This window comes from Narcine bancroftii, chromosome 3 (genome assembly GCF_036971445.1).
Source record: "Narcine bancroftii isolate sNarBan1 chromosome 3, sNarBan1.hap1, whole genome shotgun sequence".
Classification (NCBI taxonomy): Eukaryota; Metazoa; Chordata; class Chondrichthyes; order Torpediniformes; family Narcinidae; genus Narcine; species Narcine bancroftii.
Genome location: NC_091471.1, coordinates 208,835,065 through 208,853,851, shown reverse-complemented (window position 1 = coordinate 208,853,851; position 18,787 = coordinate 208,835,065). Strand labels below are relative to the sequence as shown.

General features: G+C 42.1%; 1 protein-coding gene across 6 annotated transcripts in view; it reads left to right on the top strand.

Moving 5' to 3' along the window:
• The window catches only part of fbxw7 (F-box and WD repeat domain containing 7), a 343,484-nt gene that overhangs the window by 288,999 nt on the left and 35,698 nt on the right, over positions 1-18,787 (top strand). The window contains exon 1 of one of the 6 annotated variants that reach the window (XM_069926461.1): positions 16,766-17,081. The exons of the other annotated variants lie outside the window; for them this stretch is intronic. Coding sequence (XP_069782562.1) covers positions 17,043-17,081 — 39 coding nt within the window. The 5' untranslated portion in view covers positions 16,766-17,042. Of the gene's footprint in view, positions 1-16,765; positions 17,082-18,787 lie in introns of those variants that run through there. 6 annotated transcript variants of the gene reach the window in all.

Sequence of the window (18,787 nt, the reverse complement as noted above, 5' to 3'; positions counted from 1 at the left end):
CTCCATGCAAAATTTCAAATTTCTAGATTATTTCATTACTGAGCTACGTGCAGGATGCACAGACTTTATTTTATTTGAGATCCAAGAGTTCATTGTATTTAAATGAGAACTTTATTTATCTAGTTTAACCCTGTACATAAAGTATAACATGATTTTTTTGATCAATGGCTGAGACCTACTTTAAACTTTGCAATCCATTTGAACATTCCAGAAACTATAACTAATATCTAAATGAAAGTATATTTTAACTATATACAAATTAATACAGATGAGGGCAAAAATTGTGACCACATCCCAACTATAATACAGATTGTGGCAAGTCACTGTAGTGTATTTCCAGCGTACACTGCATCTATGGTGGAATGGGTAAATGTTTCGCAAAATGGAATGAATTGCAAAATTGGAGCTCTGCACTGTGCAGAATATTGCATTAGCCTGGTAGATAATGATTACATTTTGGCATTTTCAGGAGGGGGGGTGTCTCACCTCATTGGATTGGGTGCCTCTAATTAGAATAATTAGAGGCTCTAATCTGCTCTAATTACCTAAGTATTTGTGTTTCTGATCATATTGAAGGTGAGGGATTAGGTGAATGATAATGCCTTCCAATGGGGAGATTATTAATTCCTTCTTGTTTGCATAGTCCATGTCTGGCACTTTTAGGGCATGAATGTTACCTGTCACTTATCAGACCTTGTCTGAACATTGTCTAGGGCTCACTACATGCAGATGTAAATATCTTCATATTCTGACCAATTTGGCATGCATTAGAACAGTGAAATTTGGTTGAGCACATGATGCTGCTTCCAAGGAAGTCCTGTAGTAGTGTTCTTGGGTTCAGCTAATAGATGTACAAAACTATCCATCATCCTTTGTGTAGCTTTCGCTCTAAATATTGGAGTGTTTTTCACTTTATTGCCATCTACCAGTTTTACCAAAGCTCTTTAATGCTATATTCAGGCAAATGCTGCCTGGGATATTTCATTCTGCATTCCTTTAGGAATTAATATCAGTGTCCTGGCTTGATTTTAACGCTAGAGCAGGAGATACGTTGGGCCATGAGCTTACAGTTATGGAATACACTTCCTGATGGCACAAAGCACTTCATGAATTACCAGTTTTGAGCTGCCAGATATCATCTGATTTCACCCGAGCAGCAGATGGACGTGCACACAATGCTGCCAGTGTAAGGGTGGGTCTGACCCCACAAGAACTATGTGATAGTCACTCCAACCACTGGCACCATGGACTGACACTTTTGTAACAGATAGATTAGCAAGGACCCAATCAACTACGTCTAACTCTTATATTAATTCTTTCACCATCTGCAGTAGATCCAAACTGACAGTTATTTTTTGATGACCTGGCTAGTTCAGCCAGTGGTGGGAATACCAAACTTCTCTTGTTTATGGGCGGGCACTGTAGACCCCTCCTGGAATATATTCAGCATCCTTGCCACTATTGTTTCTCCCAAGTGTTGTTTCACATGGAGGGGTATTGATTCATTAGCTTACTGCAGTTCATTAAAAATAAATGGGAATTAGTGTCCCTTTTCCTGCATTTTACCTATTGCCATGAGACATGGCATGCTATGGGGTGGCATGTTTAGTGTAGCAGTTAGCACAATGCTCTTACAGCACAAGCGATTGGGACCATGGGTTCGAATCCCACACTGTCTGTAAGAAGTTTGTATGTTCTCCCTGTCTCTGCTTGGGTTTTCCCCGTGGTCTCCGGTTTCCTCCCACCATTCAAAATGTACTGAAGGTTGCAGGTAAATTGGGTGTAATTCGGTGGCACAGGCTTGTGGGCTGAAAGGGCTCGTTACCATGCTATATATGTATGTCTAAATTTAAAATACATTTAAATTTAACACTTCATGGGACCATTCTGATCTGCCTCTGTGTTGTAACCTGGTTGTGTGATGGAACATTCCTAGCTATTGAGATGAATGAATCTGGAGGTTGACTAATTGGATTCTCTGAACACAACCATTGGATGCGTCGACTGTGAGGGCCAATGGAATGACCATTCCAGGATGGTGTTAGCCTTTTTGGTTTTTTCGAAAGTGTTGTGAGCCTCATCTGTCCATGTGAGTTCCTTCGTGGAGCCCGACATTAAAGTGAAGAGTGTGCGCACGATTTTGGCGGGCACATTATTTTGGCGGCCACGGGGATAAACCGGTTGTAAAAATTCACCATGCCCATGAACTCTTGCAGACACATCAGTATCGTTGGCTTGGTGAAGTGCCATATAGACTCCACCCTGTCGGGCAGAGGAGTGGCACCATCTTTGGTAATTTTGTAGCCCAAAAAGTCAACCTCCTCGAGCCCAAATTGACACTTTGCCAGGTTAATGGTGAGGCTGAACTCAGCAAATCAGTTAAAAAGCTGGCGAAGATGTGAGGTGTGTTCCTCAGGTGTCTTGCTGGCTACCAGGATATCGTCGAGGTAGATGAAAAAGAAAGGCAAGACTCTGCCCACCGCGTCCATGAGGCACTGGAATGTCTGGGCCGTGTTCTTCAAGCCGAAGGACATGCGAAGGAGCTCAAAAAATTCGAAAGGGGTGATGATGGCGGTCTTTTGGACATCATTTGGGTGCACAGGAATTTGATGGTATCCCTGGATCAGGTCGCCTTTAGAGGAAAGATTTACGCCATGGTGGTTTGCACCAAAATCCTGGATGTAGGGAATTGGATAGCTGTCTGGTGTTATCACGTCGTTGAGGTGTCTGTAGTCTCCACAGGGTCTCCAGCTGCCAATGGACTTCGGGAATAAGTGGAAGGGTGACACCCATGGACTGTCAGAGTGGCGGACAATGCCGAGTTCTTCCATGTGTTTAAACTCTTCCTTGGTGAGGTTGAGTTTGTCTGGGGCTAGGCGACAGGCTCGAATGCAATGGCAGGCCTGTGGTCGCAATGTGGTGCTGGACGCCATGCTTCGGCATGATGGCGGTGAATTGAGGGTGCAGGATGGAGGGATAGCTAGCGAGGAGGTGACTATATTAGCCATGTGGGATCTCCACGGAGGCAAGCTGGGTGGATGGTTCATTGGATGTATCAAGGGGCACTGCCTGGAAAGTCTCTGCGTGGACTAATTGTCTGCCCTGGAGGCCCACCAGTAGAGAGTGTACCCATAGAAAATCAGCGCCTAATTGAGGCTTGTCCACCGAAGCCAGCATGAATGGCCAATTGAAAGTGGTCTCACCGAAACGCACAGGAATTTGCCTCTTGCCAAAAGTTTTAATGGCAGTGTTGTTGGCTGCATGCAGGGAGGGGCCTGTGAGGTCTTGAGCATGTCTTGAGTGATCTGGGGGGAATGACTCTTATCTCTGCCCTCGTATCCATGAGGAACCTGCGGCCCAAAATCCTGTCCCAGACGTGGAGAAGGCTGTTTGGTCAGCCAGACACCACGGCCACTAATGGCGGCTGGCCCCGTCATTTCCCAGAAACGAGCATGGCTAGTGACACCTGTGTGCTGCTACACCCCAACACTGATGGTAGAAGCACCATTTTGGGTCAGGCCTTTTGGTTCTCTGGAGGGGAGGGGTCTGTTCGCGTGATGGACTGACCTTGGGTGTTCCCTTGGCAACGGCCGTATAACACGATTGACTGTGTCTATGGTCTCACGCGACCCTGTGCAGGTCGCTGAAATCCGCGTCGGCCAATAGGAGTCTGATGTCTTCGGGCATCTGCTCAAGGAATGCCTGCTCAAACAGGTTTTTTTAGAGCTAGGTATTTACCTTTATCTGGCGGCGCCTGGATAAGGTCATCCTTATGTTTAATCTTAAAGCCAGGCGGCTTCCTGGTCGAGCGAGCTGATGATGTAGAAGTATTTCGTCGAATTGGAGGTTATCTATTTGATCTGGAACTGGGCCTCTGCTTGACCAAACCAAGTGCAGGGCCTGTTCGTCCAGAAAATCGGCAGCTTCAACGCAATGGCGTCTACGGCTGTGGGGTCCATTGTGCCAAGTCTTCAGGATGTGGTCGCCAGTGTAGCAGGTTGTGCGCAAGTACAGCAAAAAGACTGAGACAACAGGCTGTGAGCTTGTTTAACTCAATTCCTTTATTTTGAAATGTGCTCTGCAGCCTTTAAGGCTATACCTGGCCTACCCCTCACGTTCTGGAACTTACTGTTGTAAGTGCGCACACACTCTTCCGGTCTGGACTGGAACAGAAGATCCTGCGATGCTATTTTTCCGCAGCTGACCCACTGACCATGTGTGACAAGTGGGGGCGGTTTGTCTGCTATAATTATGTACGTTGCCACAGCACTTTATAATGCTCTAATTTTTACAATAGAATCTTGGGCCATCAAATATCAATAATATCTACACACACACACACACACACACACACACACACACACACACACACACACACACACACACACACACACACACACACACACACACACACACACACACACACACAATCACAGTGTTAACTTTAGTGCTTACTTAAGCCTAATATGCAATGCCTATTTGGGCTGAAGAGTTCATGATACTTAAATTTCTCCTTCCATCAGTTCTCAAAAATAGGATTATAAAATAATTATTCTTTAAACCTCCACATTAAAGCTAATTTAAATGCCAACTTTCATGTTTGAAATAAACTAACACAGTGAAGAATAGGAGTGAAGCATGTACAGAAAAGGTCATTGGATAATTATTAGTCAATTCTCTCCCACCATCCCCAACGTCACTGAACTAAAATTACTTTCACCCCCCATTACATCAACTGATGCGACACAGATTGAGAAATGTAACTGGTCCATTTAACTCAACTACTCACAATAAAGTTAGTAATAAGATCCTGATGCACTTTTGAGCGTAAACCAGAGGCATCATCGATTAATCTGAATTGTTGGGTGACTAAAATCGCTGCTAAATAGATCACACAAGATATTATTTTATATTGGTGAACTATTACCATGGAACAATGAGGCATCATTCATATTTTTAAGAGTTATCTCTATCTCATGAAGTAGGCTGCATCGTTTGTGGGCTAGCAACATATGAACTTACATACAATTATGAACTTAATCAGGGAAAGATGAAAAGATATTTAATATTGGTACAAAAGTTATAAATTGACAAATAACACAATATTACCATCAAATCTGTAGCACTATAATCATTTAACTATGACTGCAAAATAATGATAACCTCTCATACAGCAGTCACTGGCAAAAGCAGTTCTGTTAATAAGTGATTGTAGGGAAGATCTTTGTCATTATTACAAGCTCCCATTTAATTAAAATGAAATTGTCACAGTAAAGGATAGTATAGGCAAAAGGAACTGAATGGTCACAGTTAACATTTCACACAAGCACATCACAACACAAATCACAGCCCAGCAACAATTTGATACAATGGAAGAACTGAGGGAAGACTTGTCACGGTCTGTTCCAGATTCAACACATTGGCAAAGACATTATGATTTTGCAAGGGAGAACCATTCCGACTGCTGAAGAGAAAACAGCTTATTGAAGCAGCTCTTCTGGCTGGCCATTTTTGCGGAATTCAGAGCAAAGCATGCTCTGTGAATGACTGGGTCTTTTCGTTGGATTGACCTGTGCCAGGAGGGACTTTTTGGGAAGCAAAGTGGTTCATTTTGAATGTGACTAACAATGAAGGTCACTTGGAGAGACCAGTACCAGGGTCTTGGAAACTTTGTGGAGGCCACCCAGTTCAAGTCTTCCCTACAAAAGGACCAGGAGTGTGATGATCACAGCTCATATGGATGGACAATTCTTCAAAGGAAATGCAAGGAGAATTCATGAATCTGTAGCAGCCACAACTCCAGTCTGCCCATCAGTTCAACATTAATTTTGGGCATAAAATTTCAAAGGCCTACACTTCAACACTGAATTTAAAATACTGAACTTTGAAGTAACTTTGTAGATTTCAGCCTGGACTGTAATGGTGTGGGTATCTCTCTCTCTCTCTCTCTTTCTCTCACACACACACACACACACACACAAAGTACACCTGCGCATAGTTGGGGATAGATTTAGCATTAAGGATTAAGGATAGTTAAAAAATTAAGACTATAGTTTAAGAGTTAGAAATAAAATTAGCGTTTTAGAATTAAACACTGTCTGGTTCATTGTTTATTGCTGCTCGTTACGCACAATTCGGAGTCACCACTTTGTCCAGCACCCCTCACAGAAATGAGGCTCCAGCAAGGAACAAACTCTCAACCCCTGGTTTAAAAGTATTCTAAGTACTGAGCCATACCTGTACATTAAGATTCTTATCTCCTTCCTATTATTGTTTTCAACATAGGTCTCAAAGTCCAAAGCCAGTGTTTGAGTAGTGCACCTCTGAAGATTATATCGGTTTGAAATATAATCATTTTCAGTTAGAACATCTGCTCAAACAATATTTATTAAAGGTAATAATAATTTTTAAAGTTTAATGGAAATTTTCATACAGATTTTGTCAGATTTTAAAAAACAAAATTGACACTTTCTCATGACAACCTTGGTGGTAAACTTTATTGACTTAGAGCTACTTTGCAGTCTCATCTTGTGTTCACCTCTTCTTTACCTGCTCCCATTCTCACTTTTCTCAAAAATCTTTTTTCATCCCCTGCTCTCCATGTGTTCTCTTCCTCTACCTGTCTTTCCATCTCTCCTACCTTTTTCTGCCCTGTATCCTATCATGCTTCACCCATTCTCCCAATTCCTGCATCTGTACCCAGGATGAGGCCTTTCACAGCAGGACATCTGAAATGTCCTCCTCCAAGAAGCTTGGCTTCTCCCCTGCTGTCATTACAAAAACACACACACATCTCACCTTCTGCTGTCACCCCGCCTCTCCCCAGACAGAATGGATTGAGTCCTCTTAGACCTTACTTTCTACCCCACTAGCCTTTCCATCTGATACATCCACCAACTTCAGCAAGATATGGCCACCAGCCACATCTTTCCCTCCCCACCCAGTTCTGCTTTTCCCAGGGATCAGACTCCCGGTGACTCTGTGGTCCCCTCTTCCATCATCACCCATGCTTCCAGCTCCTGAGGTACTACCCATTGTAATTGCAGAGAGTACAAAAATTGCTCCTACATCTCCCCCCTCACTTCCATCCAAGTTATAGGTAACAAGGGTCAAAACATTTTGTTTCCTCTTGTCAGATTATTTTTCCTGCTCTTTGATTACTTGACCTTGTTTGTATATTATCTGCTGTCTCTATAATTGTCTCTGCAGTACTTTTTACAGCATTTCTCACACTGCTCACCCTTCACACAATCTCATCCATTTCTAGTGCTAACTCATGGTTAAGCTTCTTACCCACCAAGGTACTTTCCGTCTTAGCCTTCACTATTGGTGCACTTGAGTGCCTGCCTCTTTTCACTCCGCCAAATCAAAGGTGAAGGAAGTGATTTCGAGGAAAGGGTCTTTCTGTCATTATATTTTCTTGGTATGTTAAGCATTGAGCTTGAGCAGAATATTCAAGTTCAAATTTTTTATCATCCAATAGCATTAGTACTAGACGAAACAGTGTTCTTCAGTCCTCGGTGCAAAAGCATGCAAATACACATACAGACAAACGATTCATATGCTGTACATATATACTTATATAAAAATAAATAAATATTGTTGAATAGATAGTAGCATCTCGGAGAATTTGATTGAGCAGCTCATCAGTCATTCAGCAGTCTCAAGCTGGTCCTCAGTCTGTGGTTCTGGTTCTGATATTTCTGTATCCCCTGCTCCATTGACATACCAAATCTTCTCAAACATCTCACAGAAAAGAGTTTCCAACAGGAGTAGCTGGAAGAAGCTGTGTGTGGGATGGTAAGGGAACTTTAACGATTTTGCAATTCCCCCTTCAGACAATGTCAATACATCGCGTCAATGGGTGGGAAGGGAGACCCCAGTTATCCTCTCTGCTGCACATATGGTCCTGTAGATTATCCTCCAATCCAATGTTCTACAACAACCATACCACAGAGATGCAGCCAGCCAGGACACTTCAACAGAACTCCTGTAGAAAGTTGACAGACTAATTAGTGGCCAGTAGCCTACCCTCCTCAGCCTTCTGAGGAAGTGCAGTTGCTGTTGCACTTTCCTGTCAAGTGAGGAGCTGTTGTGTGTCACGTATATGTCACCTCTTAAGTGGACTCCAAAGAACTTGGTGCTCTCCACTACCGAGCTATTAATGTGTAGTGAAGGGTGATCATCCCTGATCCTCCTGAAACCCACAATCATCTCCTTTGTCTTGTCCACATTGAGATTCAAGTTGTTATTCTCACACCATTTCACAGGATTTTCTACCTCTTCTCTGTAGTGCAACTCATCATTGTGGCTGATGAGGCCAATGACTAGCGTGTCATCTGCAAACTGATGACTCTGTTGGAGCTGGATCTGACATTGCCATCATGGATCAGTAGGGTGAACAGCAAGGGCTGAGTACACCACCCTGAGGTGCACTCAGTACACAGCGTGATGGTGCTCAACGTTCTGCTGTGGAGCTGGGCTAACTGTGGTCTTTATGTTAGGAAGTCCAGAATCCATTTACAGAGAGTGGTGTTGAGTCCTAGTGAGGACAGCTTCTCCACCAACCTCTGGGCAATGATCATATTAAACACTGAGCTGAGGTTGATAAACAGCACCCTAGTATAACCATATAACCACTTATAGCACAGAACAGGCCAGTTCGGCCCTACTAGTCCATGCCGTAACAAATCCCCACCCTCCTAGTCCCACTGACCAGCACCCGGTCCATACCCCTCCAGTCCTCTCCTATCCATGTAACTATCCAGTCTTTCCTTAAATGTAACCAATGATCCCGCCTCAACCACGTCTGTCGGAAGCTCATTCCACATCCCTACCACCCTTTGCGTAAAGAAATTTCCCCTCATGTTCCCCTTATAATTTTCCCCCTTCAATATTAAACCATGCCCTCTAGTTTGAATCTCCCCACTCTTAATTGAAAAAGCCTATCCACATTTATTCTGTCTGTCCCTTTTAAAATCTTAAACACCTCTATCAAGTCCCCTCTCAATCTTCTACGCTCCAGAGAAAAAAGCCCCAGTCTGCACAACCTTTCCCTGTAACTCAAACCTTGAAATCCTGTCAACATTCTCGTGAACCTTCTCTGCACTCTCTCTATTTTGTTTATATCTTTCCTATAATTTGGTGACCAAAACTGTACACAGTACTCCAAATTTGGCCTCACCAATGCCTTGTACAATTTCATCATAACCTCCCTACTCTTAAATTCAATACTCCGATTTATGAAGGCCAACATTCCAAATGCCTTCTTCACCACACAATCTACCTGAGTATCAGCCTTGAGGGTACTATTTACCACAACTCCTAAATCCCTTTGTTGCTCTGCACATCTCAATAGCCTACCATTTAATGCATATGACCTATTTAGATTTGCCTTTCCAAAATGCAACACTTCACACTTATCTGTATTAAATTACATCGGCCATTTCTCAGCCCACACCTCCACCCTTCCTAAGTCACCTTTTAATCTACAGTAATCTTCCTCACTGTCCACAACGCCACCAATCTTTGTATCATCCGCAAACTTGCTTATCCAATTCTCCACCCCTACTTCCAGATCGTTAATATATAACAAACAATAGTGGACCCAGGACCAATCTCCTCCAATTGGACAAACAATTTTCTACCACTACTCTCTGACACCTCCCATCCAACCATTGCTGAATCCATTTCACTACCTCCTCATTTATACCTAATGCCTCCACCTTTTTTCCTAACCTCCTAAGCTTTGTCAAAAGCTTTACTAAAGTCTAAATAGACAACATCCATAGCTTTCCCTTCATCATCCTTTTTTGTAACCCGCTCAAAAAACTCAATCAGGTTTGTCAAGCATGATCTAACCCTGACAAAACCATGCTGATTACTCCCTAGCAATCCCTGTACCTCCAAATATTTGTAAATACCATCCCTCAGAACACTTTCCATCAACTTTCCCACCACAGACATCAGACTCACGGGCCTATAATTCCCAGGTTTACATTTAGACCCTTTCTTAAACAGCGGAACCACATGCGCCACCCTCCAATCCTTTGGCACTACCCCCGTGGTCAGTGACATCCTAAATATCTCTGTTAATGGCCCCACTATCTGTCCACTAACCTCCCTGAGTGTCCTTGGGAATATTTTGTCTGGTCCCGGAGATTTATCCACTTTTATCTTTTTCAACACAGCCATCACTACCTCCTCGGTTATCCTTATATGCTTCATTACCTCCTCACTATTTTTCTTTACCTCAACTGGTTCAATATTTTTTTTCCCTAGTGAATACCGAGGCAAAGAAATCATTCAAAATTTCTCCCATTTCCTCTGACTTCTCACTCAGCCTACCCTGGCTATCTACAAGGGGTCCAATTTTATCCCTCACTAATCTTTTACTTTTAATGTACTTATAGAAACCCTTTGGATTTATTTTTACTCCGTCTGCCAAAGCCTCTTCGTGCCTTTTTTTGGCCTTTCTAATTTCTTTCTTAAGATTCCTTCTGCATTCCTTGTAGTCCTCCTTCAAATTGTCAGCTCCCTGCTCTTTATACCTCTTGTATACCTCTCTTTTTCTCCTAACCAAATTTCCAATATTCCTCGAAAACCAAGCCTCCCTATGACTTCCAGCCTTTCCTTTGATCCTCACTGGGACATAACTACTCAGTACCCTCAAAATTTCTTTTTTGAATATCCTCCATTTTTCATTTACACCCTCACCTGAAAATATCCTGTCCCACTCAATACTCCCCAAATCCATTCTTATTCCTTCGAAATTTGCTCTTCTCCAATCCAGAACCTCAACTTTAGGCCCCTCCTTGCTCTTCCCTAAAACTACCTTAAAACTAACAGAATTATGATCACTAGACCCAATTGGATCTCCAACATTAATGTCTGATACCTGACCTAGCTCGTTCCCTAACAGGAGATCCAGTATTATACTGTCCCGAGTCGGTTCTTCTACTAATTGATTCAGAAAACAATCTTGAACGCATTTAACGAACTCTAGCCCATCCATCCCTCTAACTGTATGGGTATCCCAATCAATGTGAGGGAAGTTAAAATTTCCCATGATCACTACCTTATGATTCTCACACATATACGTTATCTCTCTACACATAGTTTTCTTGACCCATTTGGTGGTCTGTAATACACCCCTATTAGCACCCTCATGTCTCCTTCACCCCTCAATTCCACCCAAACAGCCTCACTGGACGATCCCTCCAGACCATCTTGCCACCTCACGGCGGTAATGTCCTCCTTAACAAGCAGAGCAACTCCTCTCCCTTTTTTACCCCCTGATCTATCACATCTAAAGCAAATGTATCCTGGAACGTTAAGTTGCCAGTCCTGCTCCTCTTGTAGCCAGGTCTCACTAATTGCCACAATGTCGTGACCCCAAGTATCTGTCCATGCTCTAAGCTCATCTACCTTGTTCACTATGCTTCTTGCATTAAAATATATGCATTTCAGAGAATGACCCTCACATACATTCTCTTTCCTACCTTCTACCCTAATCTCCATCCTACCTTTGTTATCGTTTTTATTCTTATCTAGTGTATGAGGTGTCATTCTCCAGGTGGGTAAGGACAGAGTGGAGGGACATAATCAGTGGATTCGAACCCTGGTCCCAATTCTTCTTTTTCTTTGGCTTGGCTTCGCGGACGAAGATTTATGGAGTGGGTAAAAAGTCCACGTCAGCTGCAGGCTCGTTTGTGGCTGACAAGTCCGATGTGGGACAGGCAGACACGATTGCAGCGGTTGCAGGGGAAAATTGGTTGGTTGGGGTTGGGTGTTGGGTTTTTCCTCCTTTGCCTTTTGTCAGTGAGGTGGGCTCTGCGGTCTTCCTCAAAGGAGGTTGCTGCCCGCCAAACTGTGAGGCGCCAAGATGCACGGTTTGAGGCGTTATCAGCCCACTGGCGGTGGTCAATGTGGCAGGCACCATACTGGCACAACAAAGGCATTGAGCTAACTGCTATGCCAAATGTTGACAAGCATTTCCTTCAATTCTGTCTCTGCATTCCAGAATTCTCCATTTATATCATGTGATCCAGGGTTAACTAATCATTGGATTCACCATGGTAGATGGAGACAGAGGATGGTAGCAGAGGATTGTTTTTCAGATTCAAAGCCTGTGCCCATTGGTGTACTGCAGGGATTAGAGCAGGGTACACTGTTGATGATTATCTATATTAATGATTTGGATGATAAAGTAGTAAACTTGATTAGTAAGTTTGTGGATGACACCAAAATGAGTGGTATAGTGAATGGTGAAGAAAGTTAAGATTACAGCAGGATCTTTATCAACTGGGAAAGGAGTGAAAGAATGGCAAATGGAATATAACTCAAACAAGTGTGAGGTGTTACATTTTGGTACAGTGTGGAGAGTGCTGTAGAACAGAGAGACCGAGGATACAAATATATGGTTCCCAGAAAGTAGTGACAGATTCAAAGAGTTGTGAAGAAGGTGTTTGGCATGCTTGCCTTCATTAGTCAGGGCACTGAGTACAGGATTTTTTATTTATTTTTAAATTTAGACTTACAACACAGTAACAGGCCATTTAAACCAGAGCCCCTGGGGAAACCCCACAGACACAGGGAAAACATACTCATTACAGACAGGGCGGGATTCGAACCCAAGCCCCAATCACTGAAGCTATAAAGATGTTGCGCCAACCACTATGCCAACCATGGATTTGGTATGTCATGATATAAGATGTAAGTGAGCACTTGGAGCACTGAGCACAATTCTGGTTGCCCAGCTATAGGACAAATGTCATTAAGCTGGAAAAGGTACAGAAAATATTGACTAAGATGTTGCCAGGACTGGAGGGCTTGAGTTATGAGGTGAGGCTGCATAGGCTGGGATTGTTTTCTCTGGAATGTAGGAAGCTGGGGGATGACTTCACAAAGCTAAAGTTAAAATCATGACGTGAATGCTCACAGTCTTTTTCCCAGGGTAGGAGAGTCAAAAACTGGAAGCTGCAGCTTTAAGGTGAGAGACAAAAGATTTAAAAGGGACAAAGGATGGTGGGTATGTGGATCAATTTGCCAGAAGAAGCTCTAGTATAATTATGGAATTTTAAAGATCTTCAGACAGGAACATGGATAGGAATATGTGGGGCAAGCACAGGCAAATGAGATTAAGTCAGGTTGAGAGTAGTTGGCATGGACAAGATGAGGTAAAGTACCTATTTCTGTGCAGTACAATTCTATTACTCCGCAACATTCCTATTAGATTTATAGAAATTTATGGCACCGAGGAAGCTTTTCATCTCATTGTGTGCATTCTAGCCAGAAATGAGCCTTTTTCATTTAAAAAGTATCCACTAAGAATTACTGCTTTTCCCCTCACAAATATATAAAATTTTATATAATATCAGATTATGTACAAAAATTTTAAATATTTGAAGCTTTCTTGTTGATACTAAAATATGTGACAAAGGATGAATTTGAACTGTGTTAACATGTTGGCCAATACAAAAGTAGCAGAGATTGTGGAGACATTGGTAATGATCTTTCAGGAATGAATACTGTAGATATGGCATGGTCCCAGAGGACTGGAAAATCACAGATGTCACCCCACTATTCAAGAAAGGAATGAGGCAGCAGAAAGGAAATCATAATTTGGGAAGATGTGGACAAACCTTTTGGAATTCTTTAAAAAAGTGACAAGCAGGCTAGATAAAGGAGATGCAGTGGCTGTTGTGTGTTTGGATTTTCAAAAGGCCTTTGACACGGTGCCACACATGAGGCTAGTTAACAAACTAAGAGCCCATTGTATAACATTCAAGTGAGGTAAGAGTATTTGCTGATTGGCAGGAATCAGAGAATCGGAATACAGGGATCAAATTCTTGTTGGGTGCCAGTTGCTAGTGGTGTTCCACAGGGGGTCATTGTTGGGGCCACTTCCTTTTATGTTGTAGATCAATGATTTCAATTATGGAATGAATGGCTTTGTGGCCAAGTTTGCAGATAATATGAAGGTAGGAAGAGGAGCAGGGAGCATTGAGGAAACAGGACTTATTAGAAGAATAGGCATGGACTTGACAAATTAAATACAATGTTGGTCATGAATTTTGGTAGAAGAAATAAAAGGGCAGACTATTTTCTAAATGGGGAGAAAACTGAAAATTCCCAGATGCAAAGAGACCTGGGAGTCCTCATCCAGGTTACCCTTGCATGTTGAGTCAGTGGTGAAGAAGGCAAATGAAATGCTAGCATTCATTTCAAGAATAGAATATAATAGCAGGGATGTGATATTGAGGCTTTATAGGGCACTGGTGAGACCTCACTTGGGGTATTGTGAGCAGTTTTGGGCTCATTTAAGAAAGGATGTTTGATTGCGTTCAGAGGAAGTTCACAAGGATGATTCTGGGAATTAAAGGATTATCATATGAGGAACGTTTGACAGGTCTTGATCTGTATTTGTCAGAATTTAGGAGAACGAGGGGGAATCTCAGTGAAACATATTGAATGTTGAAAAGCATGGACAGAGTAGATGTAGAAAGGATGTTTACCATGGTGGGAGAGTCTAGGACAAGAGGGATTTCAGGGCAGCCACTTAGAACAGAAATGCAGAGGAATTTCTTTAGCCAGAGGTTGGTGAATCTGTAGAATTTGTTGCCACAGGCAGTTGCGGAGGTCAAGTCATTGGGTGCATTTAAAGCAGATATTGGTTGGCCAGGGCATCAAAGGTTATGGGATAAGGCTGGACAATGGAGTGAGAAAATTGATCAGCTCATGATTAAACGGCGGGCAGACTTGATGGGCTGAATTACCTATTTTTGCTCCTATGTCTTATGGTCTGTACAATGTTTTAAATTTTTAAATTTAGGCATTCAACACGGTAACAGGCCATTTTGGCCCACAAGCCTGTGCCGACCAATTACACTCAATTGTACATTTCGAACGGTGGGAAGAAACCAGAGCCCCTGGGTAAAACCCATGAAGACACAGGAAGAACAAACCAACTCCTTACAGACAGCACAGGATTCAAATTCAGGTTCCGATCACTGGCGCTGTAACAGCGTTGCACTAACTAACCGTAACCGTTACGCTAACCGTGCTGCCCCTGTTTCTAGATGAAGAGTTTCAAATCTCATCATGACAACTGAGTATATCCAAGTAATTAAATTCATGTGGAATAAAATGTTTCTCTCAGTCATCATAACCTTGAAATTCATAGCTTGCTGTATAAATTCTGCTGGTTTATAAATGTCCTTCAGGAAGAAAAAGCCATCTTTGTCCTACTTGGTGTAAATGTGACTCCAAGCTGGTTTACTCTACAGCTATCTGAAGTTTTGCTCTGATATGTTGATGATGCAAATTGAGTGCTTGTGTGACCACACCAATATACAGTCTTAGACTCCTTTTTTTGTATATTTGCATTGGAGGCATTGAAAAGAGGTTCACCAGGATGAAGTGGTTGACCTAAAAAAAGAGTTGAACAAGCTGGGTATTTTAATAAGAATAAGAGAAATTATTGAATAAGATTCTGAAACAAAATGAGAGTGGATGATGACACGTACCTAGCTCTCAGAAAATAGGGGTTAGTCACAGAATAAGGGGAAGCCTATTGAAGATAACAGTGAAGTATTTCTTCTCTTAGAGGATTGTGAATTTTTGGAATTCTCTGTTAGAGAGGTGGAGTGATTGAATGTATTCAAGTTGGAAATGTTTATAAGGTCAAGAGATATGGAAGAGAATGGGAAAGTGGTGCTGAGGTCAAGATTGGATCAGCCATATTATTGAATGGCAGATCAATCGACTTCTGCTGTTGTTTCTTAAATACTTAAAAGGTAACAAAATAATTGAGCATGATATGTCAATTTTCTGTTCAAGCTTACTTAGTATATGAACCAATCTTTTGCTTAAATTAGTGGCATTTTCTTGCATGAAGAAGTTTACATTTGATTGGCACTTTGAAAGGGCTTTCACTGGTTTGTTCATTGGAGGAGGGCTGAGAGAAATAGGGTATGAAATTGATTTTGAACTGTTAAGGTTCAAGTAAGACACCTGTTTTGTAAAGGTTTTTGTCTAGCTCTTAAAATATCAGCCTATCAACGCAAATCTTGGCGTAATTGATGAGGAATTGTGCACCAGAAGGTTAACGACAAAGGGTACTGGGTGCTTCAAAGAACCGATGTGACCTCTGCATACTTGGCATTCCATTCCGTTCTGGAAAGGCGGGGAGTTACCTCTGAGTGGTTCCAAGTGCGCACCAGAAGCCAAACGAATTCCAAAGGAGGTGGTCGACCTCGGCCACCTCAGCTCGATGACTATGGCAATGGAAGATCATCGGCAGATGGAAACCCCTGACTCTCATACCTTCAGCATTATATTTGTTAGGTGGATAAGCCACTGAAATTAAACGCGGTGAAGGGGAAGAGGACGGGCGGAGAGTCTGGATTTTGTGTGGGTATCGCCATGCAGATTGCAAAGTGAACAATGGTAGGGAGGAAAAATCTCTTAATAAAACAATGAACCCCGGGTCACCAATAATTCCGCACATTCCACATCCCCGCAGAAAGCAAATCAGAGCGGGGGGGGGGGGGGCAGAATTAGTTGGATTTAGTCACGTGAAAGCGGCTGGATTTCTCCTTCCGTTTCGCTTCCCCTTCGCTTCCAGGCTCCCTGGGGCTTTGTTCATCTAATTGACGTGCGGCTCACATTGTCGGGAACAGGGCTGTGCCATTTCTCTCTTGCAAGGCAGGGGGTGGAACACAGTGCAGTTTGATCCATCTGCTAGACACAGAAGAATCTGTTCATTGGACAACAGATTCTCCAAGGCTGGCTTCCCTGTATCAACTCCCCTTTTTTTCTATTTTGCCCCTTGGTGCCCGTACAGCTTGCCGTTTGAGAGTTGGCTTACCGGCGAACTGCATTGGCTGTGGAGACGGCGGCTTTCTCAGTTGTCGTGTAAGCTCGCCCATTCTTGACGTGCCTGAGCATGTCCATGTTGAGGACATCGCACCATCTACCTGAAGGAGTACTGTATCCGCAACCATCAGCCGATCTCGCAAGGATCTGAACCAACAGTAACGATGGGTTTCTACGGCACTATAAAAATGATCTTTTTTAAAGTAAGTCAACGATATTGCATGGTGTGCAAAGTGCAGCAATTAAGCGTCACCAGATGATGGCTATATTAATCTGTTCTTGTGGAAATCACTGGTAAACCCCTATGGGCACAAAATAAATGCAAGTTCATTGGAGTAAAGTAGGCATTTATTATCCGCTTAAATAAATCAAAGTATTCAATAATAATTGTTTCGTAACTTGTGGAAATTGTCCATTAGAAATCGCTGAAATTTTGCTACCTGTTACCCAACGGCTGCTGTTCATTCCCTTCAAAACAGGCTCTTGTCATTGCAATGAGTTGAATTGATTTAAGGGTTTTATACTTCACTGTTGTTTTCCTCCTGCAACATCCCCTCCCCACACACACACCCCACAAACCCAGTGGATTTCCATCAGAGAGGCGTAATCTTAGTTTCTAGGTGAATTTAAAATAAAATAGCTTTATGAAAACGTTTCTTGCGACAATAATGCTATTTTTGCAATTTGATCTGTTATTTATGGTTAAATAGTTGATCGACCTATGACTTTACAGCAGACCACCAAAAAAAACTGTCGCAGCTTCGCAATAACTGCAAATATTCACGTCATTCGAGGAAAGGTGGCGAAGTTGCAGTGATCATTCCCGTTCCAGGGAATGTCGATCATGATTTGTTTGTTTCGCATAAAACAAGAAATAAGCTACCAATTAGATTTCGTTCTGAGTATGAAGAATTTATGGATTGCAATTCACCTAGGTTAGGTCCTGTGTTGCACTGTGTTGAAGGAAGAAATGGCAAGCAGAAATATACTATTTCAAATTGTTTCACAGGAGAGTTATGGATGAGTAGCACTTTATGTTGCAGTCTTTTTCCACATTTCTAGGTTGGACATCACTCCATTGTAATTCAGAATTTTTAACCCAAAACCACGATAGTATTTTCCCTCTTCTTTGTAGTAGTTCGAGCTGGAATATTATTGATCAGTTTAAAGATGGTTAACTGCCCATTCATTTCTTGAAATAAAATAAACTAAGTGACCAGGATATTTATTTTGTCATGGGGAAAAATATGTTTTTTGGGTGGATGGCATCATCTAGTGTCTACCTTCTTTTTGAGCTGACTGAATGACTCATTCCTTTGCTGTCGTCTTTTTACTGCACGGTTTGGACTTGAGGTCAGGCGTCAACATGTAATGATTGAATAATCTGATTTTTAAAATCTACTGTAGTTTATACTTACATTATATTTTCTAGGAAATTTGCTGTACTATTTTGTGATCTCTTTGTAAAAAAAAAACTCATTCAGTAAATTTAATTTTCGAAGCCCAAAGATCTATGAAATAAATTTAACCTATTAGGTACTGTGAAGCATTTAACAAACTGCAGTTCCGGGTGCCTTTTGTCAAGGAATCATTCTACTTTTCTGAATGTTTTGATTAAGAACGAATTGTTGTTCAGTGGTTGTGGAAGCTTGATGTGCACCACAACATTTTTTCCAACTATCCCAGATTAAGACATGTGAAATCTTTCCCAGAGCCATATTCAATTTGCATATTTAAAACTGGCTTGTTTTACATGTCCATTAAAATTTTTTTTTAAAGCCCATGGAACTTTAGCAAAGCTTGATCTTATAGGCCATGCAAAATACCATTGAAAATCACATTCCATTCACTTTGGTTAATTCACTTCTTTCTGACTCAATCTTTAAACATGATTTTTTTTTGTAAAGGG